Source organism: Rhipicephalus sanguineus, chromosome 6 (assembly GCF_013339695.2).
Source record: "Rhipicephalus sanguineus isolate Rsan-2018 chromosome 6, BIME_Rsan_1.4, whole genome shotgun sequence".
Lineage (NCBI taxonomy): Eukaryota > Metazoa > Arthropoda > Arachnida > Ixodida > Ixodidae > Rhipicephalus > Rhipicephalus sanguineus.
In genome coordinates this window covers 126,249,091-126,267,473 of record NC_051181.1, presented here as the reverse complement: position 1 = coordinate 126,267,473, position 18,383 = coordinate 126,249,091, and the positions used below count along the sequence as shown (strand labels likewise).

Sequence of the window (18,383 nt, the reverse complement as noted above, 5' to 3'; positions counted from 1 at the left end):
CAGAGCTGGTAGAAACAACACTCAAGTACAGGGCGTGAGGGCAAAAAAAGAAAACCTTGTTTCTTGAAATTCTCAATCGTGTTACATTGTAGCACATACTAAAGTTGTGTTCACATTTGCAGTACGAGGCGTGAATGTTTCCTCATGTGCAGCTTATGTGGCTCATGCGGTCTTTAAAGGGACACTAAAGTGAAACAATGAATCGGTGTAGATTGATAAATTGTACTCTGAGAACTCTAATGTTGTAATTTCATAATCATAGGTTTATTAATAGAGGAGAAAACCAAGGTCAAAGCTTCATCTTTAAATTTTGCGCCAAAATCTCCGTGCGTGATGTCATGAACTTCAAAGCGTGTTTTTCGTATTTTGGTGACATTGGCTTAACGAAATTTCCTTAAACTTGGTATGTTAAGTCTATGGCCTCCTCAGAGGACAGCATGCTTCATTTTTACTGATTAGGAACTACGTAGGCCCTAGTACTAGATGCCGTCAAAATCTATGACGTCACGACATTTGATGCAGAAATTTCAAGGTGGCGTCGCCACCCGCATTTTTTTTTTTCGTGTTTTCTCGCTTACCAAACGTCTTCTCACAGCAAGGATGGTGATTTCGGAATTGTGGAAGATTAATTTACTAATATGAGAAAAAAGCAAATCATTAGTTGCATTCCAGTTTTCCTCGTGCACAAGGTGGTGCTGTGTCGTGCGACTATTGCGCTGCCAGCATAAATACTACATACTGCTAAAAAAAAAACATGCTGGTGTTACCTTACACAGAAGTATGAAACATTTCATGCACAACTCTAATGCCTCTTTTATTTTCTTCTTAATTTTAATTAAAAGAGATGAAAGAGAAAAAAAAACAACTGCAGAAGTCTGATGTGGCAGTCTCGTTTGTGTTTCCTTCGTCAGTTTCTGTCAGCACCTCAACGACCACAACCAATCGAGCCAGCTCGCGCCGTTTCTGGCTCCCTTCACCGACGGACTCATATCACTGTCAACGCAATTCTCTTCTGATGTTCTGGCCTTGGCCATCGAGGCTTTGTCCGTTGTCATTACAGTGAGTACCTGCTTTCTGTTTTGAGCTCATTGATGTGACCATTAAAAATTTGTAGAGGAAAATATTGGCATCTAATGGGGGAGACAGGCTGTTGGACGTGAAGCGTGTAATCAAAGTCAAGTTGTTGTAGCTTTACATCTCAGCAAGCAAACATAAGAAAATGAATTTGGATGACATTTCTCTGGTTCTTATCATACGCCCCACCCACCCCCTTGTGGATAATTCAACGTTCTTGTCAATGTTTTAAGGAAGTTGACCATACAAGTGAACATACTTTAAAATCTACATCACACGAGCATACCAATGATGTGGCTTAGATGTGAAATACAAGAAAGGAACAACGTTTATTTTCGTCAGTACAATAGTCACTACTTTCCCAACGAATTAAGAAGAATAGAGTTCCTTCAAAAGAGGGCTATGTCGGCCTAGACTTATTTGGTGTTGCTCTCTAGTGGCCCAGTAAAGTTGGCCACATAGGGTCAGTTCCTGATGGTGTGTGCATTTGTGGATGTGCGTCTTTTTTTTTTGTGTGTGTGTGAGTGCACATGTGTGGGTGATCTGGGCTCACATTTTAATTACAGGTCGACCCACAGTTCACACAAACCGTTGAGAACAGGGTGTCGCCTCTCGCCATTGCCGTCTTCCTGAAGTACAACAGCGGTACGTCCACGAAGCTTTTGCCTTTGCACTTAAATGATGTCTTGGAAGTATTTGACTTTGTGTGCAAGCCTGTGTGCAAGGCTGCTGCGTTTCAATTCTGTCGGTAGCCAATAGTGGAACTTGGGAATGAAAAAAAAAAAAGACTCCAGGATGTGTTTATTATTTTGTATACTATAATTGCAGTGTTAATTTGGGCAAGGAAACCTTGTTTGTTGGAGGTACTGTTGAATTTAGTGCGTGGACTTTGTGTGGAGAAACCATTGAAATAACCACTGAAATAGCCAGGGGCTTGCAGTGCCTGTGCTTGGCACAGGAATGCCAATAAATTGCGTGTGTGCTTGGCTAACATGCAAGTGTGCAATTCGTGCAATCATCGGGAGTTACCGGCATGCTGGCCTTGCCAATTTACCTGCCGCTGTCAGATTGAGTCAAATCGCTGTCATAAAACGTGCACGTGTGTAAAGAAGGTCCCGTTTGATGTTGCTTTTACCAAAAACAATTGCTGTCCAATTTTTCAAGTGCAAAGGGGGCTGCCCGCTTGCCCAGTGTATTGCAACACATTCTCTATCTCATTTACCTTCTAAGGAAGGTGCCAGGTCAGCCTTAAAATGTCGGGTTTATTAAATCGCACTTTTCTTAGTTAAAAACATTATTGCCCTCATAAGAACTCTGGCTCAACATGACAACTGTTGTCATCGGGCAGGTGCATATCTGGTCGGTGTACTCGTTACGACTCCGTTTGCTGCAATGGGTGTGTCTGGAAAAGTGAAATGGTTGACCACGATTCATGAAACCTTGCTATCGGGCTTTTCTTTTCAGATCCGATCCTGGTGTCTATATGCCAGGACATCTTCAAAGAGCTCTGCCACAACCCCCTCTGCTGCGGAGCGTTGCAACAGCGGTTGCTCCCGACGATAATCTCGATCCTCCAAGCGCCCCTGGACAAGATACCGTCTGGTCTGCAGGCTGTGAGTCACTGGGCAGGCATGGGGAAGTGATTGTGTGGAGGGGCATTTGCTTTTCTTGGCACTTTTCTGTCTACAGGACAAGTAGCACTTTTTAGGTGGTCTAATAAATATTAGGGATGGGCGAATAGTAAGCTTAAGGTTCAAAGCGAATTCGAAGGGAATAGTGATTTGGTCAAATAATTTTTAATCGAATTGTTCGAATAGTATATATCACATATTATTAAGAAAAGTTAGAATTTTTGTTATGACCCAGCTAACTTGCACAGTATTTTTAAGTATTGGAACTACGCATGTGTTAATGTCACTTTTTTGGTTCGAAGTGAAGTGGAAGGAACTTTGAATAGTAGCAAGATTTATATAGCAGTAGGGCGCAAGTTATACTAGGTACAATACATTATGTTTTAAAGGTTACTATGCTTAGCGCATATAAGCCTGTATAACACGCTTTTAAACTTAAAAGATCATTATTTGAGGTTAAGGTAATATAATATGTACTATCCGCATCAAATGAAACCCGAACACCGGCAAGCCTTCGCATGGTATAGTGCGCGCCGTCTTGTCATCACCATTGACAGGCGTGCGCATCCGGTTTGACCGCACTGCGCATATGAGCGCCTGTCCATGGTGATAACTGGACGGCGCACACTGTATCGTTGCGAAGGCTTGCTGGTGTTCGGGTTTCATTTGACGCGGATAGTACATTGAAGTGTAACTTCGCAGCAGTGCGGATTTCTCCTGTATGGGTGGTTTCACGGCATAGTACCCCTACGCTGCAGCGAAACCACCTTTACAGGGGTATTATACGAGCTCAAATATACACATATTTGTTCATTTCGAATACTTCGAAATTTCGAATAATTTAAATTTGTGTCGAAGCAAATTTGAATACCGTAATAATCGCTCAAATATTCAAAATGCCTGAATATTCGCCCATATTAATAAATATCTCTTTACCTTGTTTGAATAACAGTACAGTAAAAGCTCGTTAATTCGGATTTCTAGGGACCGGAAAAAATGTCCGAATTAACCGAATGTCCGAATTATCGAATGGTCAGAATAAACACAATAAATGCAAGAGTTTTTTTCAACATACCTTTACTTTACAAAGTAATCGCGGATGCGCTTCTGTTTTCGAGCAGAAATTCGCGCGGACACAATTTTTCTGAGCCCTTCAAGGTGCTCAGCAGCTCGCATGCTGTCTGCAGCGCCAAAACAAAATTCTTCAAGGACGACGAGGGCCTCCGCGACTTCCTTCACAGTGCGAGGGGGCCCGTGTGGCTCATGGTGCGGCTGCTGCTCTTCAGGCTCTTCGTTCTCGGATTCGTTGCCATGCATCACTTCCTTGACGATTTGCTCATCAGTCAGACAGCCGGCAGTGGCAACGCCATCATCAATGCCGATATAATCCTCTAGTGTCACTGCATCAGGCATAACACTTCCGAAATCCTGCCCGTCGTCAGCACCGTCGTCCGGCGACACTTCGGCATCGCTGGAGTCGGGTACAACAAAGCCACTGTGCCTGTAATAGTTGGCAATGGCGTGCGCAGGCGTGTTCTGCCACACATATGCAAGAATGCTAACTGCGCTCAGGAGACTCACGCCGTATTGTTTGCCGACGTCATGGCACAGGAGCAACTTCTTGTCGGCAGAGCCCATTTTTCAGGGCACGCAAAATTTCTACTTTGGTGATGAAGTCCTTCGCCTCGTACTTGGGCTGCTTCGCCGGCGTTGCCATCGGCGGAGAGTGCGTTCACACGAAAAGTCAGCACAAAAGCACCAGCAACAATCAAGCTAAAAAAGCCGTACTGAATCGTTCCTCGATAAAACGACGTTCAACGATGCAGCACACCAACGGGAACAAAGCAATAAAATGGCACCGCCAACAACACACGCGAAGAAAAGGCGTTCAACCAGTCTCAAGTCAAGCAAAGTCAATAATTGATGTCCATGGCGATGCTGCGTTTGAGCTTCACTTCTGTTCCGAATTGTTCTTTTTTCGTTTTCGAGCCTCGCCAGCGGCCCGAAAGTCGCCGAATTATCCGATTTGCGGTCAAATCTGTCCGAAATAACGAGCGCCCAGTCTCATAGAGTGATGTGTATATTTACAGGGACCAGATGACATGTCCGAATTAACCGATTTTCCGAATTAACGAGAGTCGAATTAACGAGCTTTTACTGTATGCGCTCGATGCTAAAGTGTACACTACAACAGTATTGAGGAAGAAATTCTCTTTCCAGCGCTCTTAGTACCAGTAAGCATGTTTATTAACTGTAATACGAGAAAGAAATTAACCTAAAGTGACCCTAATGCAAGACTTAGGGGTCTGGGAGTGGCACACGCACCGGTTCCATCCCTTTTAGATATGTTTTTGGCGTTCGTTTTTCGCATGCTGCCGAAGCCACGTAGAAAAAAGCGTGTGGTTGAGCTCTGATCCGTCAGGTACTGCACTGAGCCCCATCCGATAAGCTTGCGAGATGCAATTGCTGTTTACACTAATTTCTACTAATTATAAGATTTCAATTTTAATTTATAACATACCAATTATTCCCACTCTATCATGTACAAGTCTTAGCATAACCTATTCCATCCCTTTTATAAATGCTTTTATTTTTATCAGGGTTTTTGGACAACCTGCACCTGTGCTGGACAGGCTGGTCTGAAAGATAGCAAAGAGGGTCACTTGGTGCTCGTGCAACTGAAATAATTCCACAATAAATTCGTAACCAACAAGCAAAATATATATCCTCAATAATGTTAAAGTTACTTCACAAATACGCACCATTAAGAAATCGATAATATCAAATTTGGGCCTTTCAGAATTGCTCGGTCTTACTTGCCTTTCATTAGATTCGTGCTTACGTATGTTTTCAGGTTTCCTTGGACGTCCTCCAAACAATCGTTCGTAGCAGTGCACCGCCCCTTGCGGAGCCCCTCATCACGCAAGCGTTTCCCATGGTGGTACAATGTGTCATGCACACGGACGACAATTCGACGTTGCAGGTACATATACACTGAAGCCTCGATATAACGAACACAGATATAACGAATTATTGGTTATAACGAAGTAAATGAAAAATTGTCCTGTCATAGATGCATTGTTATGAATGCATGTTTATAACGAATTTTCGGATAAAACGAAGTTGTTTTCATATCAAATGTGACTGTTATAATGAGGTTATAGTTTACTGCAATTGCCACTCCGGAAGTGTTGGAAGCAAATTGTTATTGATTTTGTTATTGCAAAGAAATATTGTCTGTATGCCAGCAACGGCTTGATACGTACTCTTTTTTTTTTTACTTGGTTCAAAGAAATGCAATTTTAAGAAAATCTAAGCTAACAATACATAAGTTCCTAAACTATTTATAACATAATTAAAGCACAAGAACATGTTCTGCAAAAATGGATGTCTCCCTAACAATATTTCCATGGAAACAGTCTTCACGGTCTTCACACAAATGTGCCAGTGAGACACATTTGCGATGCCTTGGCTCTATTGCTGGGGCTCAGTTGCGTACTTCTCCTGGCTTGGGCTTTTATGTTTTCTGAGATGTGTTTTGTTGGTAATCGTGAAGGCTGTGCTATACTAGGCAATGCTGCCCGACTGTACCAATGATGACATCTTGCGCGTTATGCTCCTTTCAAGAGTGTGTTCACAGAGGGCACCACCCTCTCACAAATAGCACTTTCATAGCAGCGTGAAGAGGTTGCTTTAGTTCATTCTCGCACATATAAGTTAGAGCAAACGCATTTTCTATTCCTTGAAATGCAACAGAACTAATATTTTAATTATTGGCATTTAACTAAACTTTACCAAACAATAATCGAGAAATGTATGTCACAGGGAACTTGTTGCTTTCGCAATGGTGGCTCCAATCCTGTTCTGGGTTTGCATGATTTTCTCACGTGGGAAACATCTGTCTTCGCAAACGTGGCTCTTTGTGACCGTTTGAGCAATAATAGATTGCCAACTTGACTTGATATCAGCCCTTAACATACTTTTAAGCATTAACTTTCGGGAGCTGCCATAAATTTGTGTAATAAATAATGATAGTATAGTAATAATGAGTATTTAGAGACATCAAAAGGCCCTTATTGTTGGAACATATTCTAGGGGAATAGCACAAAAACGAGAACATACAAACAACCACATGTAGCACTGTTTATGTGCCTTTTCTGTCCTGTTTTTTTTTTTTTTTGTCCACTTCTCTTACAATACGTTCAACCAGCTAGCTGACAAGTTCGCCCTTCGAGACTTTATTGTTAAAAACTTGTTCTGTACCAGTTGTGCTCTCAGCTTTGTTCTTTCATGTTGCAGCCTTCTTATGGTTAGATCCAAATGCAGAGTTGCTAAGCAAAAAGCACCTGGAGTTGCCCACATTGTGCACATTCATTACAGAATGGAGGAGAGTGCATCCGGGCGTACGTGTCAGTTGCATATGACCAGGTTGCTGCCTGGAGGGATGAGCAGGGTCAAACAGGGCTGTACTACATTGTAAAGGTAAGAGCACGAATATCTTTTCTCTCATAGGAAAGGGGATTTAAAAGTTTAAAAGCTAGGTGCTTTTGTGCTGTAAGTGTAAGCCGGATAAAGGCCATATTCGGACTTCAGAATAGAGCTCTTAAATTTCGGTAATCTTTATCAGACAACTTGTCATTGACAGAACTGGTGCAGAAGGGAATTCTTTTGTGTAAGAATTCGACATTTTATTTTGAAATGTTATATGCTGTTGCAGTTATATATGCTTGAGTGTTCTGTATGGCCAGCATGCATGCCTCAACCGTTGAAGCTGTAGGTCTGTTGGAATTGGTTGTGCTTGTTCAGTCAATGTGTGCTAATATGTAATGAAGCCAGAAGTTGTCTTGCAGTTCACGTAATTCCCAATATGATGTTAGCAGCCAGGTACCATTGAACCTGTCAAAGTTCCCTGAGTAGGTCACCTGGCAGATGGCTGAGCTTGGTTTTGGTGTGATGTGATGGTGGCGAGGGTCTTTATTCTCATTATGTGCTGATTAGAGCGCCTGTACTGTGTTTGAACTTCGGCAGGAAAGCAGTCACTGGTAACCTTACGAAATGGTTCCTAACTGGCATTAATGTGTTGCATGCACAACACTTCTTAATTTTATGTACTTCACTCGCTAGTGGGATAGTGCTTCAGGCTGTCTATTGTCATGCGAGCTGTCTGTAGCAGATTACACGGCGCGGCACTCATGGGCCTGCTCTGGGGATACAAAGGCACTTCCTCAATTTGTGGCTACCACATTGACTGTCAGGAGGAGGCATGAATAGTAATTTCGAAGTCTGGATGGTTGTCAGATCACTTAGCTTTGCGCACACTTGCAGCTTGTCAAGTTTCTTTCATTCGACGGCTCTTGTATCAAATTTCTGATCCAGTATCTGATGCACAGCCACCAAATTTTTGTGAATATGAAGTGCTGCTGCAGTAGATGTGATTTCTATAACCTGAGAAAATGCAAAACTTTGTGTTCTTGCCTGGACTTGCTAAGCGCACGACGCACACCAATGCTGCACTTAGGTTTGCCAATGTGCATTGTACTGATGAATTTAAACACAACTGGGGAACTTGAAAGTGCTCCCACATATTTACCTGCAGTTGCGACATCATTCTGCTGTGCATCCAAGTGCTGAAAGTTAAACACTCAATTGGTTTGAATGTAAGAGCCAGATTTACGATAGCACACCATACCAACTCATTTTGTGATGTGCAAGTAAAACTGAGTAAAACTGCATGGATGTCTACCCACATTCAAGTCTCACTTCTTATCATAATAAATGTTGACCAGCTTACCTAATTTACAGCCCTGTTCAGTAAAACGAATTACATGAGAGGACAAACATGACAAGGCAGAGCTGCCTTGTCTGGTTTGTCCTTCTGTGTTAGCTTGAGTGTTTAATACAATGCTGACAGTACTGTCCTGTGGCAGCTCGGAAATTGCTGTTGTGAATTGATGCAGAAAAAGCAGGAGATCTTGAAACAGCAGATATTTGGGCTTCAGATTGGTCTCTTCCATTTTGAAAGGTTGCTCAACACCTGTTGGACCCCAAGACACCAGAGTCTGCGGCCATGTTTGTGGGCCGACTGGTTTCGGTGGTCATCTCGAAAGCAGGCCAGTCCCTGGGCGAAGGCACTGAGCTGCTGCTCAGGGCCGTCCTCAGCAAGTTGCAGCAGAGTGAGACGCTAAGCGTGATTCAGGTGGGTGTCACTGCGTCATAGTCTCATGCGAAATTGATGTGTGTGTGTGGAATGGGTGTGTAAGAGTCACGTGCGAAATGGATGCGTCAGAGTTACATGTGAAACGGATGCGTAATAGTCATGTGCGAAACGAATGGGCAGGTTTCTGTTTTAAGGACGATAGTGCCGCATGGTTGTGTGAGCACCCACGGGTAGAAGAGGACAAAGAAGTTCGGACTGAGCCGCTTCTTGGCCTAACCAGCCCAACGCGCAGAACAACGCAAGGTTCTCGTCATAAGTGTGACAAGATTGGTGGAGGTGCGGGGTACGACGACTCACGACTCACCCCATGCACAAGACCCCGCCCGGTAGCCGAAACACAAGCCCTGTGTCCGTGAACACTCCAGTTCACAGAGCAAGCCGCCGCCAACGAGGCTTACCACCGGAGGCACCGGAACAGCCTACTGACGCAGTGACTATGACTTCACCTCAAGCGGCCATGGAAGTTCCTACGTCTTCTACGCCGATCTACTGCACCGTTCAGAATCCGCTGATGCCTAGTCCCTTTCACGGAGAGCTGTTTGAAGATGTAGATGACTGGCTGAGTGAGTTTGAACGTGTCGCAGCGATCAATTACTGGGATGACGCCGCAAAGCTCCGCAACGTCTATTCCTGCTTAAAGGACGGCGCCCGAACATGGTTCTTGAACAGAGATGATGTCTTGACATCCTGGCGCGAGTTCCAGCATCGCCTCTTGGAGACCTACAGGAGCCCCGACCGCCGCGAACGTGCTGAACGTGCACTGCACGCACGCATTCAGATGCCGAACGAGACCGTCACGATGTACGTGGAGGACATGACACGGCTTTTCAAGCGAGCGGATCCTGCAATGCCAGAAGAAAAAAAGCTGCGCTATCTTATGCGAGGTGTGAAGGAGCAGCTTTTTGCTGGTCTGGTGCGGAGTCCTCCAAAGAGTGTAGCCGAGTTTCTGACTGAAGCCGCAACGATGGAGAAAGTACTTCATCAGCGGTCTGCCCTATTCGACCGGCAAGTGAATACCGCATCGTCTCCCGAATTTCGCGCCACCCTTGGGAGCAACAGCACTGAATGGATTCGCGAAATCGTTCGCTCTGTCGTCCGCGAAGAAATGCAGAAGCTGTACGGGCCGAGACAACCCGAGGTAGGCTCCATCGCCAGTGTTATCCGGGACGAGGTCCAGCAGCTGCTGCACAACCGTCACTATCAACCGATGCCTACCAATGTGGAACCGGCTCCTGTGTCCACTGATATTCGGAGCCGTACGTATGCCGAAGCCTTGCGCATGCCGGCCTCTTCCTTCCCGGTCGCTAGCCCCGCAGTCCCGATCCAGATGATGCCGCCAGTTGCAATTCAATCAGCACACGCTGGTTTGGACATCCGACGGTCGCCGTGCACCTACGCGGAAGTCTGATCTCTGGCGTACGTCGGACAGAAGACCTCTCTGCTACCATTGCGGTGAGGCCGGTCACATCTACCGCGAATGCCCGTACCGACAGCTGGGACTGCGCGGTTTCGCCATTAATTCGCCTCGTCCCCAAGTTGGTCAGAGGCCAAGGGAAATTGAAGAATACCTCGCCCAGCAACGTGTACCCTTCGCACGACGTCAATCGCGGTCACCATCTCCACGGCGACCCGCAGCCATTGGGCCACGTTTCGGGGCGACGGCACGGGGACGTTCTCCAAGCCCTCGTCGGGAAAACTGAAGGCAGCGACCTTCGGGGGCGAGGTCGCTGGGACTCAAAGTGCGGAAGACCTCCCATCGACGCTTGCGCGAAACGCCGAAGACATTAAATCCCCGTTTGAGTGCAGTGCCAGAGAAACGCCGGAATCTACATCTGAACACAGTGACCGAGTCTCGCTCGACATTCCTGTGCTGATAGACGGTCTTCAGGTCAGCGCATTGGTGGATACGGGTGCAGACTATTCAATTATTAGCGGAAAACTGGCCACTAGTCTTAAGAAAGTGATGACGCCATGGAATGGAACACGTATTCGCACAGCTGGAGGACATGTTGTTACACCATTGGGTCGCTGTACCGCAAGAGTGAAAATACGTGCGTCAACATTTGTGGTGACCTGCCTCGTCCTCCGCGACTGTTCTCGTCAGCTCATCCTCGGCATGGACTTCCTTCGCGAGAACAGCGCGATTATAAACCTCCGCGAACGAATGGTGACCTTCTCGACGCAACGCGCAACAGATCGAGACGCCGATAGCTGTCGTAGACCTGCGCTGCGTGTTGCTGACGAAAGCGTGACGCTGCCACCACGAGCGACTGCTTTCATAGAGGTCACTTGTGAAGATCTCCGAGACGGTGACGCGGTCGCCGAGAGCAACCTATCACTCTTGCTGCTTCAAGGTGTGTGCGCAGCCCGAAGTCTTGTGCGTGTTCGTGACGGACGGTCACAGATACTTGTGACGAATTTCAACTTCGAGCACCGGCATCTTTTCCGCGGCACCACTGTGGCCTATGGAGACCCTGTAGCTGACGTCACGGAGTGCTTCGCGTCCGAGGAAATGAGTGATGGTGACAGGTTTCTGGACCACATCGACGTCAATTCGAAGCTTTCGGACGAGAGGAAGGCCGCACTTCATAACCTTTTGAAGGAATTTCAATCTTGCTTCGCCTCTTCGTCTCGAGACGGTCAAACGCCCCTCACGAAGCACCGAATTATTACCGACGATGACGTTCGCCCAATCAGACAGCAACCTTACCGTGTTTCTGCTAAAGAACGCGAAGCTATTCAGACACAGGTAAAGGAGATGCTCGATGATGGTGTTATTCAACCGTCCAGCAGCCCGTGGTCCTCGCCAGTCGTTTTAGTGAAGAAGAAAGACGGAACGCTACGATTCTGCATTGATTACAGGAAGCTCAATAGCGTCACCAAGAAAGACGTTTACCCGCTTCCACGGGTCGACGACTCTCTCGACAGGTTGCGACACGCCAAGTATTTTTCATCGATCGATTTAAAGAGCGGCTATTGGCAGATAGAGGTTGATGAGCGAGACCGAGAAAAGACAGCGTTTGTAACTCCAGATGGGCTTTATGAATTCCGAGTTCTTCCTTTCGGCCTCTGTTCTGCTCCAGCCACTTTCCAGCGAATGATGGATACCGTTCTCGCTGGCTTGAAGTGGCAAAGCTGCCTTGTATACCTCGACGATGTGGTCATCTTCTCTGAGAGCTTCGAAGACCATCTCAAGCGCCTAAGAATGGTTCTGGAAGCCATCCGTTCTGCTGAACTCACGCTAAAACCCCAGAAGTGCCATTTCGGGTATGAAGAGCTGAAATTCCTGGGACATGTCGTGAGTGCGGATGGAGTTCGGCCCGATCCAGAGAAAACTGCAGCCGTCGCCGCCTTCCCTGTTCCGTCAGACAAGAGAGCAGTGCGACGTTTCCTCGGCTTGTGTGCTTATTATCGTCGGTTCATTGCCAACTTCTCGAAGATAGCCGAACCGCTCACGCGACTGACCCGAGATGATGTACCCTTTGCCTGGACTACAGAACAAGAAGCGGCTCAGTCCGAACTTCTTTGTCCTCTTCTACCCGTCATCATTTTGTCTCAGAAGGGGCATCCTTTACAAGAAAAACGCGCGAGGTAGCGACAAAGCCTTTCTCCTCGTTGTCCCAGCTGACATGCGCGATGACGTCCTCCTTGCGTGCCACGACGAGCCCACGTCAGGACACTTGGGCTACTCGCGGACTCTCGCCAGGGTGCGCCAGCAGTACTACTGGCCACGACTATCGGCTAGCGTACACCGCTACGTGCAAGGCTGCCGCGAGTGCCAGCGTCGCAAGACGCCCCCTCTGAAACCCGCGGGCCTTCTCCACCCGATTGCACCACCGCGGACTCCATTCGACCTTGTGGGAATGGACCTTCTAGGACCCTTCCCTTTGTCGTCCACCGGAAACAAATGGATTATAGTGGCAACCGACTACTTGACCCGTTATGCCGAGACAAAGGCGTTACCTCGCGGCACGGCGTCTGAAGTCGCGAAGTTCTTCGTGCACCACATAATCCTGCGACATGGCGCGCCGTCATGTGTGATTACGGACAGAGGGACGTCATTTACGGCACAAATGATGGAAGACATTTTTAAACTGAGCTGCACAAGTCACCGAAAAACAACAGCTTACCATCCACAAACAAATGGACTGACGGAAAGACTTAACAAGACCATAGCAGACATGCTCTCAATGTACGTGGACGTACACCACAAAACCTGGGACGAGATTTTGCCATATATCACGTTTGCGTACAATACGGCAACGCAGGAAACAACGCGATTTTCACCTTTCCGCCTTGTTTACGGACGCAACGTGCAAACCATGCTCGATGCTATGCTTCCGTGCGATCATAGCGATGAACTTGCTCCAGACGCCGAGCAATACACCCAGTACGCCGAAGAAGCTCGTCAAGTGGCTCGCGTAAACATCAGTCACCAACAAGACGCAGATGCGCGACGTTACAACCTTCGCCGTCGAAACGTCGCCTACCACCCTGGCGACCGAGTGTGGGTGTGGACACCTATCCGACGACCAGGCTTGTCTGAAAAACTTCTGAGCCGCTATTTCGGACCGTACAAGGTTCTCCGACGTGTCAGTGACCTCACCTACGAAGTATTTCCGGACGGCGCAGTGTCTTCACGTCGACAACTTCGGCCCGAAACCGTGCACGTCGTACGACTCAAGCCGTACTACACACAGTAGCCCTTGTGCGTTCGCGCTACTTCTGTTACCATGTGACTCCTGTGGTTGTTTTCTTTGTATTTTCCTGTTTGCACATGGCGCAAGTGTCGGTGCGTCATCTTATTTTCCCTGCGGCTATTGGTACTTAGTCTCTGGTTCTCTGCGTCTGCGCGTGTTGTAGTTATTTTTTTTTACAAGCATCGAGTCGATGCTTTTCAAAGGGGGGACTAATGCCGCATGGTTGTGTGAGCACCCACGGGTAGAAGAGGACAAAGAAGTTCGGACTGAGCCGCTTCTTGGCCTAACCAGCCCAACGCGCAGAACAACGCAAGGTTCTCGTCATAAGTGTGACAATAGTCTTTCTTGGGATACTTCAATGCAGCAATTTTGGTATGTCCATCTGTCTGTCTGTCTGTCACACGATTCAGCCACCCGGCCAAAGATTTAGTACTTTCTGAATGCCCAGCCATCTTGAACTGGTAGCGGCGTTCATACTTGTGAACATTGTCGATCAAAAAGCAAATATTACGCATATCTGAGGTGCAACATCAATACGTAAGTATTAGGTGGTGTGTTCCTTTACTAGAAAATACATAGATGCGTAACTCTAAAGGCCCTAGTGTTTCTTAGGCTGCGCTGAAAATGTGACGCTTTGACCCAGATGTGGCGATTAAACATAGAGGAGGATGACTCATTTAGTACGGCCGGCAGAAGACTATCGTCTTTCGACGACATTTGCAGCAAAGCACGCAGATACGCGGCCAATTTTTATTTCATGTATTTCACGTAGATCCACAGTCAGTTAACGCTTTTGTACCAAAATATGCAGGAGGGTGTCAGAACACCAAGCTATAGGGGGCCTTCTGGTGGTAAACGTATGGACTGCAGTTGCAACCATTTATGACATAACCGCTTGTTGTGCAAAGCAGCATAAAACGCAGCCTTTTCAAACTCTGCTTTTTTTCCCATAGAATTCAGTGCGTGTTCATGCGGTTTATTGTGTAGCCGAGCAAAACATACCAATTATGATGCACCTGCAGGAAAATCTCGCACACACTCGATTCAGCGGATGCATTGGTCAGTAGAGTAAATGAAGAAGGCAAGGGAAAGAAAATTGTGCATGTCCAAGGCATGTGTCAGGAATCTCTGTGAATTTGAAACTTTTGTGAAGTGCGAGTACCTAAGTGCTCTAAAACTAAATGCAGTGCGTACAGTTGTCGTTAGTATTGTTAGCACAAAATTTCTCCTCATGCCACGCTTGTGCTTGAGCACTGTTTTGGTCGTAACCTTATATGTGGTGTTTTACGAGCCAAGCTGATCACACAAGTTATGGACGATTTCGCTTACATTGCATGCTGAAATGGACACTCAAATTTGCATTTTGACGTAGATGGCGAACAAAGTGGACTCCTTTGAAGTAGCCTTACAGTAAGCATACCCTTGGCCTAAATGCCATTTTCTTCTTGTGTTGCAGAGTTTGGTGCTGGTGTTTGCACACCTGGTGCACACCCAGATGCCAGCAGTCCTCGACTTTCTCTCTGGCGTGCCAGGGCCGACGGGCCAGTCGGCACTAGCGTTCGTCCTCACGGAGTGGTGCTCTAGGCAAACGCTTTTTTACGGAACATACGAGACCAAAGTCAGGTGAGCCAAGGAGAGGGCTGTGTGAGTAGTGTACGCGGTCAAACATGAAAGAAGAACTTTCTGATGCACGCGGATATTGCAATGATGAAATATTTGCACTCTGCTGCAAATTCATTACGCTGGACTGCATTCTGTAAACTTGAAAGATGACTCGAAACTATCTACCATACTCCTTTTCACACTTAGCAGGCACTGCTGTGAAAGATAAGCAAGTAATGTTCTTGCTTTGTTTGTTCTGCAGTACAGTCGTTATTAATGTGCGTTGCTGTCTGTGGGACAAGTGCGTCAGCTAGTGTACGTTACATCAGCTAACATATCGTCTGTGCATCTGTGCTTTTGCAATGTGGTGTACTATGCTTTCGTCACGAGCGTGAGTTGTATGCTGTAACAGTTAGTGACAAAGGTACGCCTCTCCTGTCATTTACTGATCTCGGACACCTTTCATGCAATATTTACATCATAATTTTCAGCATAACCCTATACAGTAAAAGCTCGTTAATTCGGATTTCTAGGGACCGGAAAAAATGTCCGAATTAACCGAATGTCCGAATTATCGAATGGTCGAAATAAACACAATACAGTGGAACCCCGATTTTACGACTTTGAGGGGACCACGCAAGACCGTCGTATAATCCGGGCGTCGTATACAGTCGCCGACCGTTTATTCGGACGCCGAAAATTCGGACATGCTCGTTTATTCGGACACCTTCGCGGCACCGCCACTCGTCCCATTGAAGTAATGTAAACTCACGACCGAAAATTCGGACGCCCCACAGTCCGCTGTTCGATTTTTCGGACTCCGGCTGGCTGATCGAGTGCGACGTTGACCGCCATGACAAGCTGTCAGCAATGTTTACAAAATTTTGATAGGTTGCCAGCACTGAAATATTGCACTGGCTATAACTGGAGATCGTGCCAGTGTCAAAAAATCCACGCAGAAATTACCGATCTCGAAGGCTATGTTTGTTGGCTACACGTAACGGTTGCCTTTTGGCTTTAGCCAGTCAAGTATCCATTGAACGGCTACCATGGCCGAACAGCAGGCCAAGCCAAGCCAAGATTGGAATCGGCTCGGTGCGGCGTTTGAGGAGAATGACAGTGCGTACGAGTACGACGCGGATCCTAATTCGGACAAAGAGAGTACGACAACAGAAGCGGTGCAACATCAATTAGCCCAACCAACGTCGTTTCCTTTTGGCGTGTGAGGGTTTGCGTTGTCAGATGTTTCTGTGGCTAGGCCTGATCTGCATCCCGAGCTTAGTGTCCCGCTCCCTTGTTTGTTGCTTGGCGTGCGAGGCCTGATCCGCTGAAATTGCTCCGACGCTGCCCGTTCCATGTGCGCCGTCGGAACTAAAGAAACGCGGCAACTACAAGGCCGTGACGATGGCGAAAAAAGCGGCGATTATTCACCAGGTGGAAGTTGCTTGGGAGTTTTCGCCGAGTTGGGCGATGAGATATCCGTCACCTACTCGAACCAGTGCATGTGGACAGTAGGCAGTTTTAGAATAGCGTACGCTAAGTTAGCGTTAGCGTTTGCGGCCCGCTATTTTCGTCACTTAACCGGAGCCCGCAAGCGGTTAGCGTATGACGCATGCGCAGTTGCGCGAAAACCCAACGCAAAGCTTTGCGTACGCTATTCTAAAACTGCCTAATGACTGCCGTGATGACGCACCTCCCACACCAATCATCAAATGCGGATTTAGCGTAGGCCGTTACAGTGCTACTGCCGACCATCACGGGTGGCCAAACATTGGCTGAAATACAGGCCGACTTGGTCGCGCGTAAGCGTACATGTGTACAGACGCGCACTGACAAGGTTTTTCGGCCGCTGGGCCAATAAAAGTGCTTTTTTCTGGTGAATCCTTTTTTTCGGACTCCCGATTATTCGGACTTTTCGGCGGTTCCCGCCGAGTCCGAATAAACGGTCGGCGACTGTAATCGAAAAACTAAAAATATTGGCAGTGGCAGACAGCTTTGCCCAAAAAGGGGGAACAGACCGCCTCAATAGCCCATGACACGACCCTGAGGTTCTGCAAGGATGGTAGATTAAATTATTTTTGAAAATGGCAGCTAATGGCAGCATTACTTTGTTAAATGAGGTGTGAGCGAGTCGTTATTCTTAACTTTAAAATATCGAATCCAACGAGCATCTTGAGAAGCCTGAGAAGAGCCTGCACGTGAAAACGAAACCGAAACCGCGTCGGCAACAGCCTCCCGTCAGAAGAGTCAGACACAGTGTCATCGCCATCACATAATGGCGACGGAGCACGAGTTTGCGTAGGATACTTTCGTGCGCGACTGAGCTGTGCGCATCATATTCCCTTGTGAAATCCCTTTTGTGATGTCCCACTGTTGTTATGAACGTCCATGTCAAGCGAAAGTTATTTTGCACTGTGAAAATAGCTGCGTCGCGTCGTTTTGCGTGCTCAAGGCCTGTGACTGCGAGTGCTGCAAACAAAGGCAGGAGATCAGCTGGATGTCGACCAGGAAAAGTTTCCACGGACCGAAAACGTGAAAATACCCGGATCTCGAAGATGTGCTTTACGGCCAGTTGAAGCTTCTCCGTGTACTAGATAGAGCTTGTCTAGGTAACGACTCTGCATACGCACGCGATCGAGGCGTATCCTGAAGCGATCTTAAAAGTTAGGGAAACTGGATCACAGAAGCGCATGAACTGCCTGAAGAATAAATTTTCCATTCTAAGAAGGCATACTGTCTCACTCTCTACTTTTCTAATCGACAACCTAGGGGAACTTAAGTTCTTATTTTGCACTCGGGAACATTTTTGTCGGCGTCCGATTCGAGTAAACGTGGTGTTTTCTCTCGGACGGAATCGAAAAGCCGTCGTAAGATGCGGGATCGGCGTAAAATTGCGTCGTATAACCAAGGTTTTAAATACATTATCTCTATGAGTGTTTTGCCGGGACCAAACTGATTCGTCGTAAAATGCGGGTCGTCGGAAAACCGGGGGACGTAAAATCGAGGTTTCACTGTAAATGCAAGAGTTTTTTCAGCATACCTTTACTTTACATGGTAATCGCGGATGCGTCTCTGTTTTCGAGCAGAAATTCGCGCGGACACAACTTTTCTGAGCCCTTCAAGGTGCTCAGCAGCTCGCATGCTGTCTGCAGTGCCAAA

General features: G+C 46.9%; 1 protein-coding gene across 1 annotated transcript in view; it reads left to right on the top strand.

The window, feature by feature from the left end:
* The window catches only part of LOC119396363 (importin-9), a 47,316-nt gene that overhangs the window by 12,076 nt on the left and 16,857 nt on the right, over positions 1-18,383 (top strand). Inside the window, exons 15-21 of the mRNA XM_037663555.2 lie at positions 912-1,059; positions 1,641-1,719; positions 2,539-2,687; positions 5,560-5,688; positions 7,086-7,187; positions 8,728-8,901; positions 15,079-15,245. Of these exons, the coding sequence (XP_037519483.1) occupies positions 912-1,059; positions 1,641-1,719; positions 2,539-2,687; positions 5,560-5,688; positions 7,086-7,187; positions 8,728-8,901; positions 15,079-15,245 (948 nt within the window). The remainder of the gene's footprint in view (positions 1-911; positions 1,060-1,640; positions 1,720-2,538; positions 2,688-5,559; positions 5,689-7,085; positions 7,188-8,727; positions 8,902-15,078; positions 15,246-18,383) is intronic.